Raw genomic sequence first — 24,788 nt, 5'->3', positions numbered from 1 at the left:
ACACACACACACACACACACACACACACACACACACACACACACACACACACACACACACACACACACACACACACACACACACACACACACACACACACACACACACAGCGCTATGGCTAACTACGCTAAACTGAAGATGCTTTGGCAGACCTTTACATATTTTTTTTTAAGGTAGTCTATGTTCAACACTACTTCTCTCTCGGTTTAAATTAAGACATTCAGGCACTCAGTTTCGATGTGCCCATCTGACGTACAGATGGCCAGTCTGATGAGTGAGGACCCCCACCACCACCCCCTGCAGTCCAGAGCTGGTGGCCCCCATAGACCTGAACAAGACAGCAACAGAGCTGGCTGACTGACTGCTGCTCATCACCCAGATGCTTAAGTCCAACATCGTCACTGTAGGGGACACAGACGAGATACGCACTACCATGGGGTGCGTGCATGTATGTGTGTATGGGAATGAATGGGGACTGGTGGCGTGTACTGGGTGATGTCTTTAGCCATCATTTCTGTGGGTACCTGTGGCAAGTAACTTATCATGACCATTAGGTCTCTGTGTGTGAAATAATACATGTGTATCATATACTGTACCTGTGGCATGTAACTTATCGTGACCATTAGGTCTCTGTGTGTGAAGGTATACATGTGTGTCATATACTGTACCTGTGGCATGTAACTTATCGTGACCATTAGGTCACTGTGTCTGAAGGTATACATGTGTGTCATATACTGTACCTGTGGCATGTAACTTATCGTGACCATTAGGTCACTGTGTCTGAAGGTATACATGTGTGTCATATACTGTACCTGTGGCATGTAACTTATCGTGACCGTTAGGTCACTGTGTCTGAAGGTATACATGTGTGTCAAATAAAATCAAATAGAATCAAATAAAATCAAATAAAATCTAACTAACAATTCCTAAACTACTGTCTTATACACATTGTAAGGGGATAAAGAATATGTACATAAGGATATATGAATGAGTGATGGTACAGAGCAGCATAGGCAAGATACAGTAGATGGTATTGAGTACAGTATATACATATGAGATGAGTATGTAAAGTTAAAGTGGCTAGTGATACATGTATTACATAAGGATGCAGTCGATGATATAGAGTACAGTATATACGTATGCATATGTAACTTATCGTGACCATTAGGTCTCTGTGTGTGAAGGTATACATGTGTAACATATACTGTGCCTGTGGCATGTAACTTATCGTGACCATTAGGTCTCTGTGTGTGAAGGTATACATGTGTAACATATACTGTGCCTGTGGCATGTAACTTATCGTGTGTGAAGGTATGTATCGTGTGTGAAACTCTGTGTCTGAAGGTATACATGTGTGTTATATACTGTACCTGTGGCATGTAACTTATCGTGACCATTAGGTCTCTGTGTGTGAAGGTATACATGTGTGTTATATACTGTACCTGTGGCATGTAACTTATTGTGACTGTTAGGTCTCTGTGTCTGAAGGTACACATGTGTATCATATACTGTACCTGTTAGTAATGGTAAATGTAGCTATGTTTGTGATTAGTGTATTGTGTTCATGTGAAAGGGATTTTATAAATCCAATTGACTGATGGATTGGTTGGGTTTTCTGCTTAGGTGACACAAAGTCACATATACAGTTTCAGTTTCTGTAGAAATATTGTTGTCCATGTGCAGTTTAGCCTTAGCCCAAGGTCATCCACACCTACTTTTTCCCTTTCTCTCTCTGCAGTGGAGAAAAGGCATAGCCAATGGGACAACACTCAGCAAGGTGTGGAGGCGCGGCTCCAGCAGCTGGATAACATGATTGGCCACAGCGATTAGTGGGAGATGCAGAGACAGGAACTGAATGCTCTGATTGGGGCACCTGCACACCTGAACGAGGGGCACCTGCACAACCTTCACCTCTCCAGGGAACCCCTGACCATACAGCTCAGTGACAACAAGGTGAGAGATACAGCGACCCTTCCCCTTTGACCTTTGGACTACTGATACTCAGCCCCATTAGCCAGATGGGTGGAATAGCTTTTAATCAATGATAAAAGATACGATTTTTGTAATTATGTTCATGGTTAAGGTTAGGATTGGGAACTGTAATCAGTGACTTGAAGCAGCGTATGGAAAGTATGTTTTTGTGTGTTTGCATCTTAGCTCAATAGAAAACACACGTGTACCATTCATCATGCGTTTTAGCATTCCAGTGTGTCGTGCATACAAGGAGTATATGCAGATGAGAGGTTTCACTGTTGGCTAGTCACGATTATTATTGATAGTGTTGATGAATGCTGATCAAACATGCCTTGCAGGTAAATAATGAGCCGTCACCTATGGGGAATGTCGTGGACTTTCTTTTCAATTGTTGCCCAATGTCAAACAGTAGAGGGCATCGGTGTCTAATTCACTGTTGTACTGTACTGTAGTTACAATGCCATAGAACAGGTACTGATAGCTGTTCTGATAATTATTTATCATTTAATGAAATAGGTTAGCATACCTTAAGCTTAAACAAAGTGAGATCCTGAGGGAACCATGATAATCACTGTGAGATTAAAAGGGAAGTGACACGTATATGAAAGAAGTGAAAGAGTTTAGTCTGTGAGGAGTAGGTTGTTGTCATTATTTGTTGTTTGTTTTTTCTCCAGGTGTTCTTGGAAGAGGGAGGTCAGGGTACCATGGCAACCTGTAACGAGCGGTCCAATCAGCTCCTGCGAGAGTATTCCGCTGACGACACAAGGAGGATCAAAGATGTCACAGAGAAAAACAACATGGAGCCTGGAACGGCATCAACAAGAAGTGGACGCACACATACAGACACACACGCACGTATACACACACCCTTGTCACGTCTCACCTAATGTCCTGAACCAACTTGAATTCTTGACTCCGCTATTTCATTCAACAATGGACCTCCAACCAAACCAATGCTTGATCATTTGTCATTACATCGATCATTGATTGTCATGTTGATGTTGATTGATTGACAGAGCTAGTGTTGTGGGGTTGTGTGTGTGTGTTTTAAAAGTTGTAAGGTGACGGAAAATAAAGGGAACTGGGATGTAGCGGTATATGGTTTAGATGAGGGGCTGAAACACAGAGGTTTCATCTGTTCACAGATTAAATACTATAGACTCCTACAGAAATGTGATTTCATTCAGCGACCATTGAGTTGTGCTTTTTCATTGGGTTTTCTAGGTTAGTCTCACTTGAAGGAGCATTGATGCTCTAAAAACAGCCTGGTCATACATGGTCTCCTACGTGGGCTCTTTTCTCCATCTCTGTTTCCACCAATAGGACGCCCACGTCGTTGTCATTTCAAATTGAGTTTTTTCTGGGAATTGCTTTTTTTCTCCATTCTACCCTCTTCCCCTTCTTATCATCTCTCCCCGTTCTCCTCCTTCCAGTGGTGTGAAGTAAATGTTTTAAAGTACTACTTAAGTTGTTTTTTTGGGGTATCTGTAGTTTACTATTTATATTTTGGATAACTTTTACTTTTTACTCCATACATTTTCCATGACACCCAAAAGTACTCGTTACATTTTGAATGCTATGCAGGACAGGAACGGTCCGATTCACATACTTATCAAGAGAACATCCCTGGTCCTCTCTACTGCCACTGATCTGGCAGACTCACTAAACACAAACGTTTTGTTTCTGAAATGTCTGAGTGTTGGAGTGTTACCCTGGCTCTCCGTAAATTAAAAAACATCAACGATTGTGCCATCTGGTTTGCTTAATATAAGGAATTTTTTATTTAATTTAATTTATTCTCCCCAATTTCGTGATATCCAATTGTCCCATCGCTGCAACTCCCGTATGGACTCGGGAGAGGCGAAGGTTGAGAGCCATGCGTCCTCCGAAACACGACCTTGCCAAGCCGCACTGCTTCTTGACACACTGCTCACTTAACCCGGAAGCCAGCTGCACCAATGTGTTGGAGGAAACACCTTACAACTGGCTCCCGGGGTCTGAGTGCATGCGCCCGGCGCCCCGCATGGCATCGCTAGGGCGATGGGTCAAGGGCATCCCGGCCGGCCAAACCCCTCCCCTAGTCCTCAGTAACCGAAAGTTTGCTGTATCGAATCCCTGAGCTGACAAAGTACAAATCTGTCATTCTGACCCTGAGCAAGGCAGTTAACCCACTGTTCCCCAGGCGCCCGAAGACGTGGATGTCAATTAAGGCAGCACTCCGCACCTCTCTGATTCAGAGGGGTTGGGTTAAATGTGGAAGACACATTTCAGTTGAAGGCATTCAGTTGTACAATTGACTAGGTATCCCCCTTTCCCCAATTGTGCGCTGCCTCATGGGGAGGCCGGCTGCGACACAGCCCGGGACCGAATATAAGGAATTTAAAACGATTTATACTTTTACTTTTGATACTTAAGTACATTTTTTGCAAATATATTTACTTTTAATACTTAAGTATATTTAAAACCAAATACTTTTAGACTTTTTAAAAACATTTTATTGGGCGATTTTCACTTTTGCTTGAGTTATTCCTACTTTTACTCAAGTGTGGCAATTGTATGCTATTTCCACCACTGCCTCCTTCTCTCTTATTTCTCTCTCTGGCTCCGTGTCTCAACTTGGGGTAAGATTGATGGACTGCGCTCAGTGCTAAAGGGAAACTGGATTAATGAAATAGAATGAACAAGAAATGGGAATGAGAAAAAGAGAGACATTGGAATGAGAGGAGGGAGCAGGACAGACTGAAGGTGGTCAGTGGGATGGGTCGAAAGGAACCTGGAACCTTCCTTCATTCAGAGTGACTCGTCTGTCACCTATCAATGTCAAGTCGGTCACCTTACCTCTGTCTCTTATGGTCTTAGAGAGGAGCCATAGAAAGATGAAGCGCCTTATTATTGAAAGAGACAAAAATTGTATGACATTTTTTTGTGGAACCTTATCACAAATTGTCTTGCAGTGGGAGATTGTTTGAGGTGAAAGTAGTAGATGGTTATCTTTGTGTGGTTAACTTTCTGCTAGCCTGTTTCCCTACGCTGGTGTAGTGCCATATTTTGTTATACCATGCTAGCCTGTTTCACTCCATGTTCTGCTGCAGTGACTTCATGGGAAACCAGCATGCAGCCTGTTTGCTATTAGTCACTATCACACAGGAGCACAGAGACACGCACAGCACACAGAGAGAGGGCAGAGGGCAACACACACACACACATACACAGTACCAGTAAAAAGGTTGGACACATAGTCATTCAAGGGTTTTTTCTAAATTGTAGAATAATAGTGAAGACAACATTAGGAAATAACACATATGGAATCATGTAGTAATCAAAGAAGTGTTAAAAATCAAAATATATTTAATATTTGAGATTCTTCAAAGTAGCCACCCTTTGCCTTGATGACAGCTTTGCACACTCTTGGCATTCTCTCAACCAGCTTTACCTGGAATGCTTTCCCAACAGTATTGAAGGGGTTCCCATATATGCTGAGCACTTGTTTGCAGCTTTTCCTTCACACTGCGGTCCAACTCATCCCAAACCATCTCAACTGGGTTGAGGTTGGGTGATTGTGGAGGCCAGGTCATCTGATGCTGCACTCTATCACTCTCCTCCTTGATAGTTCCACTAAGCGCAAACCAGATGGGATGGCATATCGCTTCAGAATGCTGTGGTAGCCATGCTGGTTAAGTGTGCCTTGAATTCTAAATAAATCAGACAGTGTCACCAGCAAAGCACCCCCACACCATCACACCTCCTCCATGCTTCAAGGTGGGAACCACACATTTCGGAGACCATCTGTTCACCTACTCTGCATCTCACAAAGACACAGCGGTTGGAACCAAAAATTTCACATTTTGACTCATCAGACCAAAGGACATATTTCCACCGGTCTTAATGTCCATTGCTCTTGTTTCTTGGCCCAAGTAAGTCTCTTCTTATTATTGGTGTCCTTTAGTAGTGGTTTATTTGCAGCAATTCGACCATCTGCTCGGAACAGTTGATGTTGAGATGTGTCTATTACTTGATCTCTGAAGCATTTATTTGGGCTGCATTTTCTGAGGCTGGTAACTTGATGGTTTTTGCGACTGACCTTCATGTCTTATTGTAATGATGAATTGTCATTACTCTTTGCTTATTTGAGCTGTCCTTGCCATAATATGGACTTGGTATTTTTACCCGATATGGCTATCTTCTGTCTTCTTCTACCCCTACCTTGTCACAACACAATTGTTTGGTTCAAATGCATTAAGAAGGAAAGACATTCCACAAATGAACTTTTAACAAGGCACAGCTTGCATTCCAGATGACTACCTCACGAAGCTGTCATGAAGGCAAAGGGTGGTTACTTTGAAGAATCTCAAATGTTAAATATATTTTGATTTGTTAAACATTTCTTGGTTACTACATGATTCCATATGTGTTATTTCATAGTTTTGATATTATACACACACACACACACACACACACCAGAGTCCGGGTTGGCAAAGGGTGTAGTAATGCGAGACAGAGAGGGCAAATGGCACACGGTGGGAAGGAAGTTAGCCTATGTGTAGCTCAGATGTTTTCACCTTGAGGTGGCAGGGTAGCCTAGTGGTTAGAGCAATTGGACTCGTAACTGAAAGGTTGCAAGTTCAAATCCCTGAGCTGACAATGTACAAAATCTGTTGTTCTGCCCATAAACAGGCAGTTAACCCACTGTTCCTAGGCTGTCATTGAAAATAAGAATTTGTTCTTAACTGACTTGCCTAGTAAAATAAAGATAAAATATTTTTTATTTTTTTACTATGTGTACAAAAATGCTTCCTTGGCTCATTGTGTTATATACTGTACCAGTCAAGTTTGGACACACCTACTCAATGGGGTGGGGGGTAAGTTGAGGCACAGGGACAGGGTGTTAAGCCACCTACAAATTGTTGTACTGAATTAAATACTACCACTACCTTGTTAAAACCATGTCTATCTTTACTTCCCAAACATAATTAAACACAATCACCATAGCTTTTTTGGTCTCGTAATCATTTTAAGCATTTTTTTTACCTGTTATGGCTGCGATCCCCGTACAGGGACCAACATCTTAGCACAGGCTTAACACCTAACGAACACTTTGTACTTTTTTAAAACACTTTGGACAGGCCCATTAAGGGGTATGTGTGTAGATTTGATGATAATTATTTTAAATCATATTTTAATCCATTTTAGAATAAGGCTGTAACGTAACAAAATGAGGAAAAAGTCAAGGGGTCAGAATACTTTCCAAATGCACTGTGTGTGTGTTCCAGTCTATATAACAAGGCATGTCTGTACAGAAATCACAGTACGGATTTAGCCCTGCTCAAACATTAGCTTTCATTCTGTGCTACGTTGGAGTTGCTAGCCAAACATTGCTGTAAGTGCACGTGAACATTATGCTAGTTCCCAAGGGGGTTTATATATGCTTTTGCTAACGGTCTTATTGGAAACTCAGTGCCGTCAGTGGAGTAACTGGCCTAGCTAACGGTATTCCCTTCTGTAATTACCTTAGAAGAATCAATACTGTGTGGGATGAGTGAAAACATGTATGCTCACCCCCAATTCCAGATCTGGCTATGTAAAAATCTTCACAAAGCACTCAATGATAATTTTGCTTTCTCACATGTTTTACTGAGCGTGAGTGTGCCTTTGTGTGTATGATGTACTGTATGTGTATGTGGGTCATTTGTGCGTGCCTCTTATCTCTGTGTGTGTGTCCTGTACTTATAAGTCATGGGGAACTGGGATGAGGCAGTCCTCATGTCAGAGGGTTTTGTCTGTCGCGCTGGGGGAGTCCTTAGGTGAAGACACAAGGGTTCAGATCGTGAGTGCAGGAGAAAGTAATGTTTCTGAATCTATTAACACAGCAAATGACAGATGCTACTACTGCATTAATTCCTTTCCGCACGTCTTTGTTTCTCTTTCATTCTCTATCCCTTACTTTTTATTCTCTTTATATTCCCTCTTTCATGCCCTCACCAACTAACTGTACTTCCATGCACTCACCCTTTTATCTGCTTCTGTCTTTGCTTCCCTCTCTCTCTCTCTCTCTCTCTCTCTCTCTCTCTCTCTCTCTCTCTCTCTCAGGTGTCTCTCTCTTGGTTTTTAATTATCTCCCTCCTTCCTTGTTCCCATATCAGACTGCTCTCTCATCCCTCTGTATCTGTGTCAGAGCATATCATTACGTCTGGGACACCACACACACACTGCTGCTCCTGCTGTGTGCGAGCTGCACGCTGTGCATCTCACTGGTGCTCTCTCTCTCTCTCTCTCTCTCTCTCTCTCTCTCTCTCTCTCTCTCTCTCTCTCTCTCTCTCTCTCTCTCTCTCTCCTTCTCCCTCACTTTCACTCTCTCCCTCCATCCCAGTCATCCGCCCGCTCTGGCTGGTGTAGTGTCATTCCCTCCCTACAGCTGAGGGAGCTTCTGACTTCTGTTAACACAGCGCTCCTCATCCCCCCTCTCTCCCCCTTCTCTCTTTGTGTTGTCCGCTTGGAGGGCTTTCTGCGGAGCACCACAGCCTTTATCCCACTCCCGTCTCTGGCTTTACAGTGAGCCGTGATCGGCTCCTTCAGAGCAACTTCTGCCTCCCTCGCTCATCCTTCTTCTCTTGGTTTGCTATGTCGGCAGATTTTTCTCTTTTGCTTTTCTTCTTCTTCGTTGACCCCTGGCTTCTGAAGGGGTAACCACAGAGTGACATCTCTTTTTGGAGTAGTATTGTACCCTGGTTTGCGTGTATGTGAATGAGAGTGTTTCAGCCTGCTTAAATGCCTGAGCACGAGTGTGAGGGCGCATGAGGGGAGAGTGTGAGGGAGATTGTGTGTGAGAGAGAGAGAGAGAGAGAGAGAGAGAGAGAGAGAGAGAGAGAGAGAGAGAGAGAGAGTATTTGCTGTAAGAGTGCGCATGTGCCGTGAATGGCCGCGCACTGTGTGTGTGCCAGTATATACGCTTTTGCGGGGGCATGCTGGGTCGGAGTGTGTGTCTCAGACAGTGTGTGTGTTCACGTCACTCTGTGACTGCTGTGGTGCATCTCTGGGGGGAGGAGGAGGATAGGATATGAGCGGGCCTGGGCAGTGCTAGAGGGCCATGCAGACTCTGAGCAGGCTGCAGACCTGTGGCACTCGTACGATGATGGCCATGGTCCGCACCTCCCTTCAGAAAGTGGTGGTCTTCCTACACAGGCTCCAGAGAATGGCCATCTCATCCCCACGTTATCACAAACTCTGCAAGGTGAGTCACAGAACGAAAGACAGGGAGAGGAAGAGTTCTGTCCGACACTCTTTCATTCCTGTTTTCAGTCCTTCGTTCATTTGTTTTGTCTGTTCATTCAGAGTTTTGGTTCTGTATTGTGATAGAGTTGATTAACTGTGTGGGTTAGTTTGTTCATCTTTTTGGTTTGGGGCATTTTTATAGCACTTTGTCTCTCAAGAATGCCTAGTTTTATTCATGGCTTTTGATAAAGTTAGAGTGAAATACTACTTTTGCTGGTTATTAATTTATAACATTGTTATATGATTATATTACCTCACCTCATCACCAAGTCCTTTCACATCTCTGACTATTTTGGGGCTTGCATATTTAAATTGTGACTCATGTTTCTGTCAACAACTCTCTCCATCCTGTTATCTGTTTGGGAGAGTGTTGACGCCTGTGGTTGTCACCTCCACAGTGTGTGTCTGCATATTCCTGGCTGGATACGGGACTGATTTACTGCCTCAGCTGCACGTCAAGTAATCAGGCTCTGCTGTGTGTGTGTCTGCTGTGTGTGTGTGTGTGTGTCTGCTGTGTGTGTGTGTGTCTGCTGTGTGTGTGTGTGTGTTTGCTGTGTGTGTGTGTGTGTGTGTGTGTGTGTCTGCTGTGTGTGTGTGTGTGTGTGTCTGCTGTGTGCATGTGTGTGTTTGCTGTGTGTGTGTCTGCTGTGTATGTGCAGGTGTGAGAGCGTGTGTGTTATTGCCTGTGTGTACAGTCTTGTCTCCGCTGTGGTGGAGTAAACAAACTAACAAGGTAGAGAAGTTGTGTGTGTGTGTGTGTGTGTGTGTGTGTGTGTGTGTGTGTGTGTGTGTGTGTGTGTGTGTGTGTGTGTGTGTGTGTGTGTGTGTGTGTGTGTGTGAGAGAGAGAGAGAGAGAGAGAGAGAGAGAGAGAGAGAGAGAGAGAGAGAGAGAGAGAGAGAGAGAGAGAGAGAGAGAGAGAGAGAGAGAGAGAGAGAGAGAGAGAGAGAGAGAGAGAGAGAGAGAGAGAGAGAGAGAGAGAAGGTGCATTGTGAATGCCTGAACCACCATGCACTATGGTATAGCTGTGAGTAAGAGGTACAATGAGTTTGTATTTTTAATAAACTGTAGTCTACTTGTTATTACACTGAAGGATATATCGCGAGGTTGCAAGTGACCGCTTTAGTCAGAGACACTGCAGGGAGCGATGAAATATGGACCAGCTGCTCAGGAGGATTAGAGCTGGCCAGCCGCAAACACAACTGTTTGTGTGTGTTTTTGTTTAACTATCCTTGCGGGTACCAGAAGTCCTAAACAAGGAAGTCTTAAACAAGGAAAATTCGGACAAGTGGGGACATTTTGACAATCCCATCAAGGAAAAATGCTATTTTAGGTGTTACAGTTAGGGTTAGAAGTTAGGGTTAGGTATAGTTTTATAGTTAGGGTTTGGGGTTAATGTTAGGCACAGGGTTAGTGTTATCGTTTGGTTAAGGGTTAGGGGAAATAGGATTTTGAATGGGAATAAAAGATTTCGTCCCCACAAGGATAGCAATACAAAACTGTGTGTGTACAGTGGAACCAATTATCATTAGCAAACGGCTGCAATCACGCTTTAACATGCATGTTAGCCTTGGATTTAATTTATTTCATAGTTTCTCCCAAGGCAAATCTCCCTCTTTCTCTCTCCACCTCTCACTCTCACTCTCGCTCTCGGGTCTTTAATTTCCCTCTCTCATTTCATCTCTTGCTATATATTCTCTCTTGCTCCATTCAGGCCGTGTCTGAATACCAACACTTGCGTTCTAAATAGTATGCATTTTAGGTATGGGAAAATATAAGGTTTTATAGTATGTGACATTTCAAGCGCATTAAATAGCAGGATGTCATACTCACCTGTAGATTAGTGAGCGCAAACAGAAATGTACAGAAACAGAGAAAGTGCATGATAGACATAATGGGAGAGTTTTAAAAAACAGTATATTTCCCTATTTCACTCGCTGGTTAATTCCCTAGAACAAAGTAGGCACTTTGCTCATTTAACCAACCATCTGTGTTGGTTGAATCTCCCTGTGAGCAGCCAACCTCGTCTGATCACTACTCTGTAACTACCTTCTCCTGTTAATAACACTCACTCCACACTTTCCTAACTTATCATAATACAGACCTATGCATTCTGCACTTGGCCACCTTCCCTTGGGTTGCACCAGTAATTCGTCGCTCGTTTAACCTCCCTTGGGAGGAGCCGACTTACCGTCCTGCACCCAGTGGGAGAATTCCATCATTTTACACTCAATTACCCTCCCCTGGGTCGCATCAGACATTCTGGGCTCGTTGGGCTCACCCTGAGAGGATCAGTCATTCTGGGCTCGTCTGGACTCCCCTGGGTGCGCTCACTGTCTGGCCGGCGGTAACAGTGCTTCTTGATGATGAATGTGCGCTCGGCTTGTTCTCTCTGGGCTTGTCTCGCTGTTACCTGGCTCTCCTACTCGGGAAATAGCCTGGCCTCTGGGCTGACAGTGCTGGCCATAACCCTATACCAGGGATCATCAACTAGATTCACCCGTGGTCTGATTTCTTGAGCGGATGGACAGGGGGTCGGAACATAATTACAAATCATTTGTAGACTACAAATTGACCGGGATCAGAAAAGTTGTGGGGCCAAGTAAAATCACTCGCAGTGTGTGTGTGCATGTGTGTGATGAGTCTGGTGTATTTGTGCTGGAGAGCGTCGAAGGCCTCGATGGCTATTTGCATTGCACTCAGCTCTGTTCTGTCTGTGTAATCACTGTCTGCAAATATGCTGAAGGGCACTCTGGTCTCAGGAGGAGTGTCCTCTTACTCTCATTACACTTTCTGGGGAGTTTGTGTGTGGTGTGAGAGGGAGAGACAGAGAAAGCAAGACAGAGAGAGAGAAAGTGTGTGTGTATCAGGGAGAGAGAGTGCGCATTAACACTGGCAGATGCCATCCATAAAATAGCCTAAAGCAGCAATCCATCCAGTTATATTGTCCCTTCAGTCCCCTTGCCCTGTGACTAACACATTGGCCCCTGTTCCTACACCACCCCTCCATTCACCACTCCCGCTCAGTTTTACCCCATGAAGGGTGAGTCAACCCTGGGCACAGAGTGCAGCACCTTTGTTTCTCTACCTTTGTGCTCCACCAGGACCAGGGCCCTGGGTCATTAGTATGCATTACATCAGTGGCACAGGACCGCAGGAGTGTGGACACGCATCATTCCCCCTGGACTAGGTGGCCAGGTCGGGCTGTTTGTCTTGAAACACACATTCTTACACTCAACACTAACTTGCACGCAACACACACACAGCTATGCTACACAATGCAAGGTGACATAGTGATAAGTTGTGAGAGAAAATGATATGATAACAAATTCAGAAGTACCAATCATTTGAATTAATTTAACAACACTCAGAAAGCCCAAGGATAATAACTTTAAATGAAGCACTGATTTCTGCCATTACCCACATCAACGGTAAATTACTTGATCTTCCCGCATTTGATAATTGATTTATGGCTCAAATAATAACTAAAAACTATTTGATTTCAACTGTCACTCAAGTTATAAAGTGTCCATTACCTTAAGTGAATGCATTGCAATGGAGTGTCGTAAATGAATTTGAATGCTTTATACACAATATTTACAAAAGTATGTGGACATGCCTTCAAATTAGTAGATTCGGCTATTTCCGCCACACACGTTGCTGACAGGTGTATACAATCGAGCACAAAGCCATGCAATCTCCATAGACAAACATTAACAGTAGAATGGCCTTACTGAAGAGCTCAGCTCAATACAAGAATGGGAGTGTCGAATGGGAGTGTCGAGTGGCGAATCACATAGCATGAAAAATTGTCTGTCCTCGGTTGCAACACACACTACCGAGTTCCGAACTGCCTCTGGAAACAACGTCAGCACAATAACTGTTCGTCGGGAGCTCCATGAAATGGGTTTCAATGGCCGAGCAGCTGCACACAAGCCTAAGATCACAATGCCAAGTCTCGGCTTGAGTGATGTGAAGGTCACCGCCATTGGACTCTGGAGCAAACTGAAAGCACATACCACAGCATTTAATCATGGCGAGACGACTGGAAGCATAGCCGAAAAAAACTGTGTAGTTATTCCCTTAACTGACTTGCCTAGTTAGGTAAGGCAATCAAACAAGCAAAGTGTCAGTATAGAATCAAAGTGGAGTCGCAATTCAATTCACATTCCCAGTGGGTCAGAAGTTTGCATACACTCAATTTGTTTCTGGTAGCGTTGCCTTCAAATTGTTTAACGTGGGTCAAACATTTCGGGTAGCCTTCCACAAGCTCCCCACATATAGGTTGGGTAAATTTTGGCCCATTCCTTCTGACAGAGATGGTGTAACTGAGTCAGGTTTGTAGGTCACCTTGCTCGCACACACTTTTTCAGTTCTGCCCACAAATGCTCACAGAACAGGGCTCCGGGCAGCCAAGCGGAAATGGAGGAAAACTCGCCTCCCTGCGGACCTGGCATCCTTTCACTCCCTCCTCTCTACATTTTCCTCCTCTGTCTCTGCTGCTAAAGCCACTTTCTACCACTCTAAATTCCAAGCATCTGCCTCTAACCCTAGGAAGCTCTTTGCCACCTTCTCCTCCCTCCTGAATCCTCCTCCCCCCCCTCCCTCTCTTCAGATGACTTCGTCAACCATTTTGAAAAGAAGGTCGACGACATCCGATCTTCGTTTGCTAAGTCAAACGACACCGCTGGTTCTGCTCACACTGCCCTACCCTGTGCTCTGACCTCTTTCTCCCCTCTCTCTCCAGATGAAATCTCGCGTCTTGTGACGGCCGGCCGCCCAACAACCTGCCCGCTCGACCCTATCCCCTCCTCTCTTCTCCAGACCATTTCCGGAGACCTTCTCCCTTACCTCACCTCGCTTATCAACTCATCCCTGACCGCTGGCTACGTCCCTTCCGTCTTCAAGAGAGCGAGAGTTGCACCCCTTCTGAAAAAACCTACACTCGATCCCTCCGATGTCAACAACTACAGACCAGTATCCCTTCTTTCTTTTCTCTCCAAAACTCTTGAACGTGCCGTCCTTGGCCAGCTCTCCCGCTATCTCTCTCAGAATGACCTTCTTGATCCAAATCAGTCAGGTTTCAAGACTAGTCATTCAACTGAGACTGCTCTTCTCTGTATCACGGAGGCGCTCCGCACTGCTAAAGTTAACTCTCTCTCCTCTGCTCTCATCCTTCTAGACCTATCGGCTGCCTTCGATACTGTGAACCATCAGATCCTCCTCTCCACCCTCTCCGAGTTGGGCATCTCCGGCGCAGCCCACGCTTGGATTGCGTCCTACCTGACAGGTCGCTCCAACCAGGTGGCGTGGCGAGAATCTGTCTCCTCACCACGCGCTCTCACCACTGGTGTCCCCCAGGGCTCTGTTCTAGGCCCTCTCCTATTCTCGCTATACACCAAGTCACTTGGCTCTGTCATAACCTCACATGGTCTCTCCTATCATTGCTATGCAGACGACACACAATTCATCTTCTCCTTTCCCCCTTCTGATGACCAGGTGGCGAATCGCATCTCTGCATGTCTGGCAGACATATCAGTGTGGATGACGGATCACCACCTCAAGCTGAACCTCGGCAAGACGGAGCTGCTCTTCCTCCCGGGGAAGGACTGCCCGTTCCATGATCTCGCCATCACGGTTGACAACTCCATTGTGTCCTCCTCCCAGAGCGCTAAGAACCTTGGCGTGATCCTGGACAACACCCTGTCGTTCTCAACTAACATCAAGGCGGTGGCCCGTTCCTGTAGGTTCATGCTCTACAACATCCGCAGAAGCTCGCATCCGCTACAAGACCATGGTGCTTGCCTACGGAGCTGTGAGGGGAACGACACCTCAGTACCTCCAGGCTCTGATCAGGCCCTACACCCAAACAAGGGCACTGCGTTCATCCACCTCTGGCCTGCTCGCCTCCCTACCACTGAGGAAGTACAGTTCCCGCTCAGCCCAGTCAAAACTGTTCGCTGCTCTGGCCCCCCAATGGTGGAACAAACTCCCTAATGACGCCAGGACAGCGGAGTCAATCACCACCTTCCGGAGACACCTGAAACCCCACCTCTTTAAGGAATACCTAGGATAGGATAAAGTAATCCTTCTCACCCCCCTTAAAAGATTTAGATGCACTATTGTAAAGTGGCTGTTCTACTGGATGTCATAAGGTGAATGCACCAATTTGTAAGTCGCTCTGGATAAGAGCCTCTGCTAAATTACTTAAATGTAATGTAAATGTAAATGTTCTATAGGATTGATGTCAGGGCTTTGTGATGGCCACTCCAATACCTTGACTTTGTTGTCCTAACCCATTTTGCCACAACTTTGGAAGTATGCTTGGGTCATTGTCCATTTGGAAGACCCATTTCCGACCAAGCTTTAACTTCCTGACTGATGTCTTGAGATTTTGCTTCAATATATCCACATAATTTCCCCCTCTCACGATGCCATCTATGTTCTGAAGTGCATCAGTCCCTCCTGCAGCAAAGCACCCCCACAACATGATGGTGCCACCCGCGTGCTTCACGGTTGGGATGGTGTTCTCTTCGGCTTGCAAGACTCTCCCTTTGTCCTCCAAACATAATAATGGTCATTATGGCCAAACAGTTCTATTTTTGTTTCATCAGACCAGGGGACATTTCTCCAAAAAGTAAGTCTTTGTCCCCATGTACAGTTGCAAACCGTAGTCTGGCTTTTTATGGCGTTATTTGAGCAGTGGCTTCTTCTGCTGTGCGGCCTTTCAGGTTATGTCGATATAGGGCTCTGTTTACTGTGGATATAGATACTTTTGTACCTGTTTCCTTCAGCATCTTCACAAGGTCCTTTGCTGTTGTTCTGGGATTGATATGCACTTTTGCCCACCAAAGTACTGTCACGACTTTCACCGAAGGTGGCTCCTCTTCCTGTTCGGGCGGCGGTTGTCGTCACCGGTCTACTGGCTGCCACCGATTCCCTTTTCCTTTTCTGTTGGTTATGTCTGTATTAGTTTCACCTGTTTCTCGTTTGGGGTTTGGTTCAGGGCTATTTAAGCCTTCTATGCCCACCTGCTTTGTGCGGGCTTGGTTCTCTGTTCTGTTTGTGGATGGTTGTGTGTCATTATTTTGCCTGTTGTTTTTGGCGTGACCTGTCTTTCCGGAATAAATACGTTTTTCCCTAAACCTCTGCTCTCTGCGCCTGACTCCTCACCCACCACTCCTAGCAAGGACGTTCATCTCTAGGAGACAGAACGTGTCACCTTCCTGAGCGGTATGACGACTGCGTGGTCCCATGGTGTTTATAGTTGCGTAATATTGTTTGTACAGAAAAACGTGGTACCTTCAGGCATTTGGAAATTGCTCCCAGGGATGAACCAGACTTTTGAATGTCTACAATTTTTTTCTAAGGTCTTGACTGATTTCTTTTGATTTTCCCATGATGTCAAGCCAAGAGGCACTGAGTTTGAAGGTAGGCCATGAAATACATCCACAGGCACACCTCCAATTGACTGAAATTATGTCAATTAGCCTATCAGAAGCTTCTACAGCCATGAGATCATTTTCTGGGATTGCCCAAGCTTTTTAAAGCCACCGTCAACTTAGTGTATGTGAACCTCTGACCCACTGGAAATGTGATACAGTGAATTATAAGTGAAATAATCTGTCTGTAAACAATTGTTGGAAAAATGACTTTTGTCATGCAGAAAGTAGATGTCCTAACCAACTTACCAAAATTATAATTTCTTTATCAAAAATTGTGGAGTAGTTGAAAAAATGAGTTTTAATGGCTCCAACCTAAGTGTATGTAAACTTCCGACTTCAACTGTATATGCTGTATACTGTATCCTTCATTATCTATTCTTTGCTATCTACTGCATCTTAGCCGCTCTGTCACCGCTCATCCATATATATTTTATACTTAATTATTCTCATCCCCTTCCTTTTCTAGATTGTGTTTATTAGGTTTTGTTGTGGAATTTGTTAGATATTAGGTTTTGTTGTGGAATTGTTTTACCTGTTAGATACCTGTTAAATACTGCTGCGCTGTCAGATCTAGAAGCATAAGCATTTTGCTACATTCGCAATAACCTCTGCTAACCATGTGTATATGATAAATATAATTTCACTTGATTTTATTTGGAAATGTGTTCTCCGGAGTGATGAATCACGCTTCACCATCTGGCAGTCTGACAGACTAATCTGGTTTGGCAGATGGAGAAGGGGAACGCTACCTGCTCAAATGCGTAGTGCAAACTGGAAAGTTTGGTGGAGGAGGAATAATGGTCTGTGGCTGTTTTTCCTGTTTCGGGCTAGGCCCCTTAGTTCCAGTAAAGAGAATCTTAACGCTACAGCATACAATGGCATTCTGTGCTTCCAGTTTGGGATGGCCCTTTTTTGTTTCAGCATGACACAAAACTAGGTCCATACAGAAATGGTTTTTTTCCCGAGATCGGTGTGGAAGAACTTGACTGGCCGGCACAGAGCCCTGACCTCAACCCCATCGGACACCTTTGGGATGAACTGGAACGCCGACTTCAAAGCCAGGCCTATTCGCCCAACATCAGTGCCCAACCTCCCTTATGCTCTTGTGGCTGAATGGCAGCAAGTCCCAGAAGCAATGTTCCAACATCTAGTGGAAAGCCTTCCTAGAAGAGTAGAGGTTGTTATCTTCTTGATGCACCCATCCCGTTAGCGGGATCATTTCCGTCAACATCCGCTGAATTGCAGGGCGCCAAATTCAAATTAAATTATTAAAAATATTACATTTTCATGAAAATTGATTGTAAATAGTAATTGCTTTTAGCTAATTCATATTGTGGTTTCTGTCTGCTGAGAGTTAGCTATATATGACCTCTTGTGTTATGTCAATCTTTCCTCAGTAGGCGCCAGGACTAATGTAGCCTACATTTTCCAGTTTGGATGATTGTGTTATGCAGTCACTACTTATGTGAATGTCTGAACATTGCATCCAAAAATAGACTTGTTTCTGTGAAAACTCAAACCGTGATTGTTGCGTCAATCGAAACTGGATGTTCTAAATAAATATTAATCACACCGGTTTGATCGTACGCTGCAGGGACGACTGTAGAATGATCACACCCATTTGTTGGTACGTGTCAAAGGGTTCAGGTAGAAATGGCAACATCCTATTCTCTCCTCCTCTTTCTCTGCCAAGCTCTATAGCTGTCATTTACTTGCATCCTAAACATTTCTCTTGGTATTTCTCTCTATTTAACCTTTCTGTTCTCTCACTCTCTCTCTCAGTATTCCCATATATCGAGGCAGTAATGGCTATTATCCATCTAGTGCTCTGGTTATGAGGAGATTGTGAGGTTGCATTAATGCCTCTTGGCCCAGGCTCATACTAATGGCCCAGTTTTTATGAATGTTTTGTTTTAGAATAGCACATTGCGGTCACGTCCACCCCACAGTCCTGCTCTTCGGTAGGATACCTAATTTACAGTACTCTAAGCTTTATGGATGGGTCTTGTTCCCATAGGGAGTGGGAGATAGAGAGATGAGGAGACAGTCTGGGCAGTTATGAAGATAGAGAATGTGACAGAAAGGCAGGGAAGAGACATTACTAAGACAGAGAGTGTCTTGAGAGAAAACACAGCGACATAATTGACATGATAGAGAGCTCTCTCCCTCCCAGTATGTGAAGGCTTTTATCCCAGTGAGGGTCCAGTGGTAATGTCGATTACTGTAGTCCAGATGTGTGATGTGGAGTCAAAGTGATCGTCACCATACCAAACTATACGGTTGGAATGGATGAATGCAGCAGTTGATTGTACAGAGATTAGATTGATGCAGACATTCACACTCAGAATGTTTTTCCGCTGCTGACTCGTCCATTGTTTTCCTGGTCTCTCTCATAGTGAAGGGAAGGCAGATGGTCATTGGTCATATTTTGGGAGTACCCATTTATGGCTCTGCTGTGTATTCTAGTTTCATTGTCAATTTTGGCCGGTGTTTGACAGCCACTAACTATGACCAGCCCTGACCTGAACAGGTTAGATTGGGCCTGGAACAGAGAGCGAGAGAGAGCAAAAGGGAGAGAGAGGCAGTGAGAGAGATGATTTCCAGCAAACAAACAAGTGATGGCTTGTATTTTCACCCCTTTTTCTCCCCAATTTCATTGTACCCAGTAGCAAGTTTTAAGTTCCTCGGCATACACATCACAGACAAACTGAATTGGTCCACTCACACTGGCAGCGTCATGAAGAAGGCGCAGCAGCGCCTCTTCAACCTCAGGAGGCTGAAGAAATTTGGCTTGTCACCAAAAGCACTCACAAACTTCTACAGATGCACAATCGAGAGCATCCTGGCGGGCTGTATCACCGCCTGGTACGGCAACTGCTCCGCCCTCAACCGTAAGGCTCTCCAGAGGGTAGTGAGGTCTGCACAACGCATCACCGGGGGCAAACTACCTGCCCTCCAGGACACCTACACCACCCGATGTTACAGGAAGGCCATAAAGATCATCAAGGACATCAACCACCGAACCACTGCCTGTTCACCCCGCTATCATCCAGAAGGCGAGGTCAGTACAGGTGCATCAAAGCTGGGACCGAGAGACTGAAAAACAGCTTCTATCTCAAGGCCATCAGACTGTTAAACAGCCACCACTAACATTGAGTGGCTGCTGCCAACACACTGTCATTGACACTGACCCAACTCCAGCCACTTTAATAATGGGAATTGATGGGAAATTATGTAAATATATCACTAGCCACTTTAAACAATGCTACCTTATATAATGTTACTTACCCTACATTATTCATCTCATATGCATACGTATATACTGTACTCTACATCATCGACTGCATCCTTATGTAATACATGTATCACTAGCCACTTTAACTATGCCACTTTGTTTACTTTGTCTACATACTCATCTCATATGTATATACTGTACTCGATACCATCTACTGTATGCTGCTCTGTACCATCACTCATTCATATATCCTTATGTACATATTCTTTATCCCCTTACACTGTGTATAAGACAGTAGTTTTGGAATTGTTAGTTAGATTACTTGTTGGTTATCACTGCATTGTCGGAACTAGAAGCACAAGCATTTCGCTACACTCGCATTAACATCTGCTAACCATGTGTATGTGACAAATACAATTTGATTTGATTTGATTTGTAGTAGTTACAGTATTGTCTCATCGCTGCAACTCCCATACGGACTCGGGAGAGGCGAAGGTTGAGAGCCATGCGTCCTCCGAAACACAACCCACACTGCTACTTGACACAATGCCCATCCAACCCAGAAGCCAGCTGCACCAATGTGTCGGAGGAAACACCGTACACCTAGCGACCGTGTCAGCGTGCACTGCGCCCATCCCGCCACAGGAGTCGCTAGTGCGCAAATGAGTCAAGGATATCCCTGCCGGCCTAACCCGGACGACGCTGGGACAATTATGCGCCATCCCATGGTCTCCCGGTCACGGCCGGCTGCGACAGAGCCTGGACTCGAACCCAGAATAGTGGCACAGCTAGCACTGCGATGCAGTACCTTAGACCACTGCGCCATTCGGGGGGCTCGAAACCTAACTCTTGAGCTTAAAATAGCCTTTGTCCTCATGGGGATGTGGGAAAAGGGGATTTTAGGTCTCCCACAAGGATAGAAGAACCAACACGCATGCACATACACACACACATAACCCTTGTTTAACTGTCCTTATGGGGACCAACAAATGTATTCCCAATCAAAATCCTATTTTGCCTAACCCCTTAACCTTAACCCTACCTCTAACCTTAACCCCTAACTCAAAAACTAAACCTAAACCAACCCTCTAGGCGAAATGTCTGAGTCATTACATGAGACCGTGTGTATGATCAGTAATCCTCCCTCAGTTCAGACCATCAAGCCTAACCCTACTCACATAAAAAACACCGATACCTCTCTTATTCTCTCTCCCCTCTTCCTTATGTTATCTTTCCTCTCCCCTCCTCCCTTATGCACTTTTCCCCTCTCATTTCCTTATTTTTGCTCCTCTTCTCCACTCTTACTCACTTCTCTGCTTCTCATATTCTCCTACCTCTTTTGACCTTTTCCCACTCCCCCTCCTCATTTTCTCATTTTCTCCTCCCTGCCACTCTCTCTACAGGGTGTGTATAGTGCCACCCTGCACACCCTACAGCTTTGCTTCATGTGCCCTCCTCCAATTTATACATCATCAGCTCTTTAGGCACTGGCTTCTTCAATATTCTATTGGTGCCCCTGCATATGCTACTTCCCTTCCTTCTTCTCTCTCCCCCTCACAGTTAAATTACATTCAAAGGGCCTTTATTGGCATGGGAAACATATGTGGCAGGTAGCTTAGTGGATAAGAGTGTTGGGTCAGTAACCGGATCGGCACTGGTTCGAATGCCTGATCCAACTAGGCAAAAACATCTGTCTATGTCCTTGAGCAAGGCACTTACCCTAATTGCTCCTGTAAGTTGCTCTGGATAAGAGTGTCTGCTACGTGACTAAAATGTAAAATATAAATGTTTACGGTGCCAAAGCAAGTGCAATAAACAAAGGTGAAAAGAAACAAATTTAACCTTAACAAAAAAACTATTTGAAATTAACAGTAAACATTACACTCAGTCCCTCTTCCTTTGTGTCTCCTCAAGGCTTCTATTGACAGATGGTTTCAAGTGATGTATCATAGATATATGCTGTGCTGTAGCATCTGCATTCTTCTGGCTCTGCATGAAGCATAACGTTACATGACCATGAATGATTAATCAAAGCCTCTCTCTGACACGCCAACATCAGTCACACCACATCACAGTTCAGTCACTCAATTGACCTGTAATTTAGTTCTAACATGGCTGAGGGCCATGCGAGTGTGTGTGTGTGTGTGTGTGTGTGTGTGTGTGTGTGTGTGTGTGTGTGTGTGTGTGTGTGTGTGTGTGTGTGTGTGTGTGTGTGTGTGTGTGTGTGTGTGTGTGTGTGTGTGTGTGTGTGTGTGTGTGTGTGTGTGTGTGTGTGCGAGTGTGCGTGTGTGTGACAGAGAAAGCGTGAGTGTGTTTGTGAAAATGTCTGTGAGAGTGAGTGTGTGTGTGTGCACTTGAGTTTGTGTGAGAAGATGACTCGTCGGCAGCCTACATGTGTCAGTATCAGTCGGATGTCTCATGTAATGGGTGGAGATATAACTCGAGGGCCTAATTGTAGAGCAGAAGAGAGACAATTAATAAAGAGAAAAATGGAGTGAGATATAAAAAATATAAAGAGAGAGAACGAGAGGGCAGGAGAGAGAAAAGGCAGAGCATGCCCTGAGAGGTAAACACAGTGCAATACATTGTGGAGAATGACTATGTCAGTAGGAGATTAAAGATAAATCATTCTATAAATAGTCTGTAATCTGCAGGAGGCCTGCAGGGGACCATGGAGAACATACTGTCAGCACTGAGTAAAACAAGCAGTATAATAGTGTATACTATAGCACTACAGGAGGGGAAAAGAGCAGCACGTTAGAGAGTGGAATATGATTGACTGTTGAGGTTCCATTTATTGGAGTTTTTCCCCCATCACGGCTTATATTGTGCCTGTATTGTGGGAAAATGACAAGTGGAAAAATAGAGAGAGGTGTGTGCGTGTGACAGAAAATAATAATGCGTGTGTATACAGTGCCTTCAGAAAGTATTCACACCCCTTGACTTCTTCCACATTTTGTTGTGATAAAGCCTGAATTGAAAATGTATTAAATGGAGATGATCTACACACAATACCCCATAATGTCAAAGTGGAAGAAACATTCAAACATATGTGTTTTATTTTCCATTCATAAAAAAAAAACTATCTTGATTACATACGTTTTCAACGCCCTGAGTCAATACATAGGCCACTCAGGAACATTCATCGTTGTCTTGGTAAACAACTCCAATGTATATTTGGCTTTGTGTTTTAGGTAATTGTCCTGTCTGTTGGAAAGCAGACTGAACCAAGTTCCTCTACGATTTTGCCTGTGCTGAGCACTATTCCATTTATGTTTATCCCCCCAAAAACTACCTAGTCCTTGCCAATGACAAGCATACCCATAACATGATGCAGCCACCACCATGCTTGAAAATATGAAGAGTGGTACTCAGTGATGTGTTGTGTTGGATATCCCCAAACATAACACTTTGTATTCAGGATAAAAAAATATTTATTTGCCAAATGTTTTGCAGTTTTACTGTAGAGCCTTTTTCTGAACAGGATGCATGTTTTGGAATATGTTTATTTAACTTCACCATGCTCAAAGGAATATTCAATGTCTGCTTTTTTTAACCTATCTATCAGTAGGTGCCCTCTTTGCGAACCAATGGAAAGCCTCCCAGGTCTTTGTGGTAGAATCTGTGCTTCACAATATTGCACACAGAGTGAGTCCATGCACCTTTAAAACATTTTTTTTTTTAGATAAGGCGTAAGTCCATGCAACTTACTGTGACTTGTTAAGCCCATTTTTTCTCTTGAACTTATTTAAGCTTGCCGTAACTTAAGGGTTAAATATTTATTGACTAATGACATTTCATTTTTTTCATTTTTCCTCCATTTGTAAACATTTCTAAAAACATAATTCTACTTTGACATTATGGGGTATTGCGTGTAGATCAGTAACACAAAATCTCCATTTAGTCCATTTTAAATTCAGGCTGTGACACAACAAGTTGTTGAAAAAGTCTGGAAGTGTGAATACTTTCTGAAGGGACTGTATGTGTGTGTTTGTAGTGTGTATGACTCGTACATTGAACAGAGCCTTACCTGTGTGTGTATGTACCGGAAATCCCCAAAAGTCCCCACAAGGATAGTAAAACAAGGACAATTCTCCCTCGTGGTCCCCACGGGGACAAAGGCTATTTTTGGGGTTAGGTTTAGGGTTAAGGTTACAGTTAGGGTTAGGGTTAGAAAAAGAGGTTAGGTTTAGGAGTTAGCACACAAACATGTAAAAAGCAGTCTTGAACTTCTATTGATCTGTCCTTTCATTTCTTTTGTCTCCCTCTCTACTTCCTTCTCTCCTTCTGTCACACACACTCAAGTTCCATCAGGCTCTCTCACTCCCCTCTTCATTTCTCTCTCTCTCTCCCTTCCTTCCTCTCATCTCTCTCTGTCTGACTCTCACCTTTTTTATCTCCTTGACTTTCATTCCCTCTCCCTCTCTGTGCGTGTCTCTGCATCCCTTCCAATCTCATCAGCATTTCACTCCTGATGCCTTCTCTCACTATCAGTCAGATACTCATTCAGCTCTTTCTTTTCACCATCTCTCCCTTCCTCTTGCTCTCTCAACGTCATCGGTGCATTGCCCTCCGGGGTATCACAAGTACACAGACAAAAATGGTGCTTTGAATTTACTTAATTCAAATTTGTACATCGGTTCAGCATGAACGCAACATGTTAGATAACTTATTGACGCTACCCATCCCTTTAGCGAGATAATTGTCATCAACAACCGCTAAATTGCATAGCGCCACATTCAAATAATATTACTAAAAATATTTATATTCATTAAATCACAAGTGCAATATAGCAAAACACAGTTTAGCCTTTTGTTAATCCACCTGTCATGTCAGATTTTGAAAATATGCTTTACAGCGAAAGCAA

At 44.2% G+C, this 24,788-nt stretch overlaps 1 protein-coding gene across 4 annotated transcripts in view; it reads left to right on the top strand.

The window, feature by feature from the left end:
* Positions 1–8,436: 8,436 nt before the first annotated feature.
* The window catches only part of LOC118398379 (utrophin-like), a 176,033-nt gene continuing 159,681 nt past the window's right edge, over positions 8,437–24,788 (top strand). For all 4 annotated transcript variants that reach the window (XR_008071034.1, XR_008071033.1, XM_052470692.1 and 1 more), the window contains exon 1: positions 8,437–9,202. Coding sequence is in view for 2 of the 4 variants with exons in the window: in XM_052470692.1 (XP_052326652.1) it covers positions 9,059–9,202 (144 nt within the window). In the remaining 2 variants the exon portion in view is untranslated. The remainder of the gene's footprint in view (positions 9,203–24,788) is intronic.

The sequence above is a fragment of the Oncorhynchus keta genome, chromosome 19 (assembly GCF_023373465.1).
Source record: "Oncorhynchus keta strain PuntledgeMale-10-30-2019 chromosome 19, Oket_V2, whole genome shotgun sequence".
Taxonomy (NCBI): Eukaryota; Metazoa; Chordata; class Actinopteri; order Salmoniformes; family Salmonidae; genus Oncorhynchus; species Oncorhynchus keta.
This window is presented reverse-complemented; position numbering and strand designations above follow the sequence as displayed.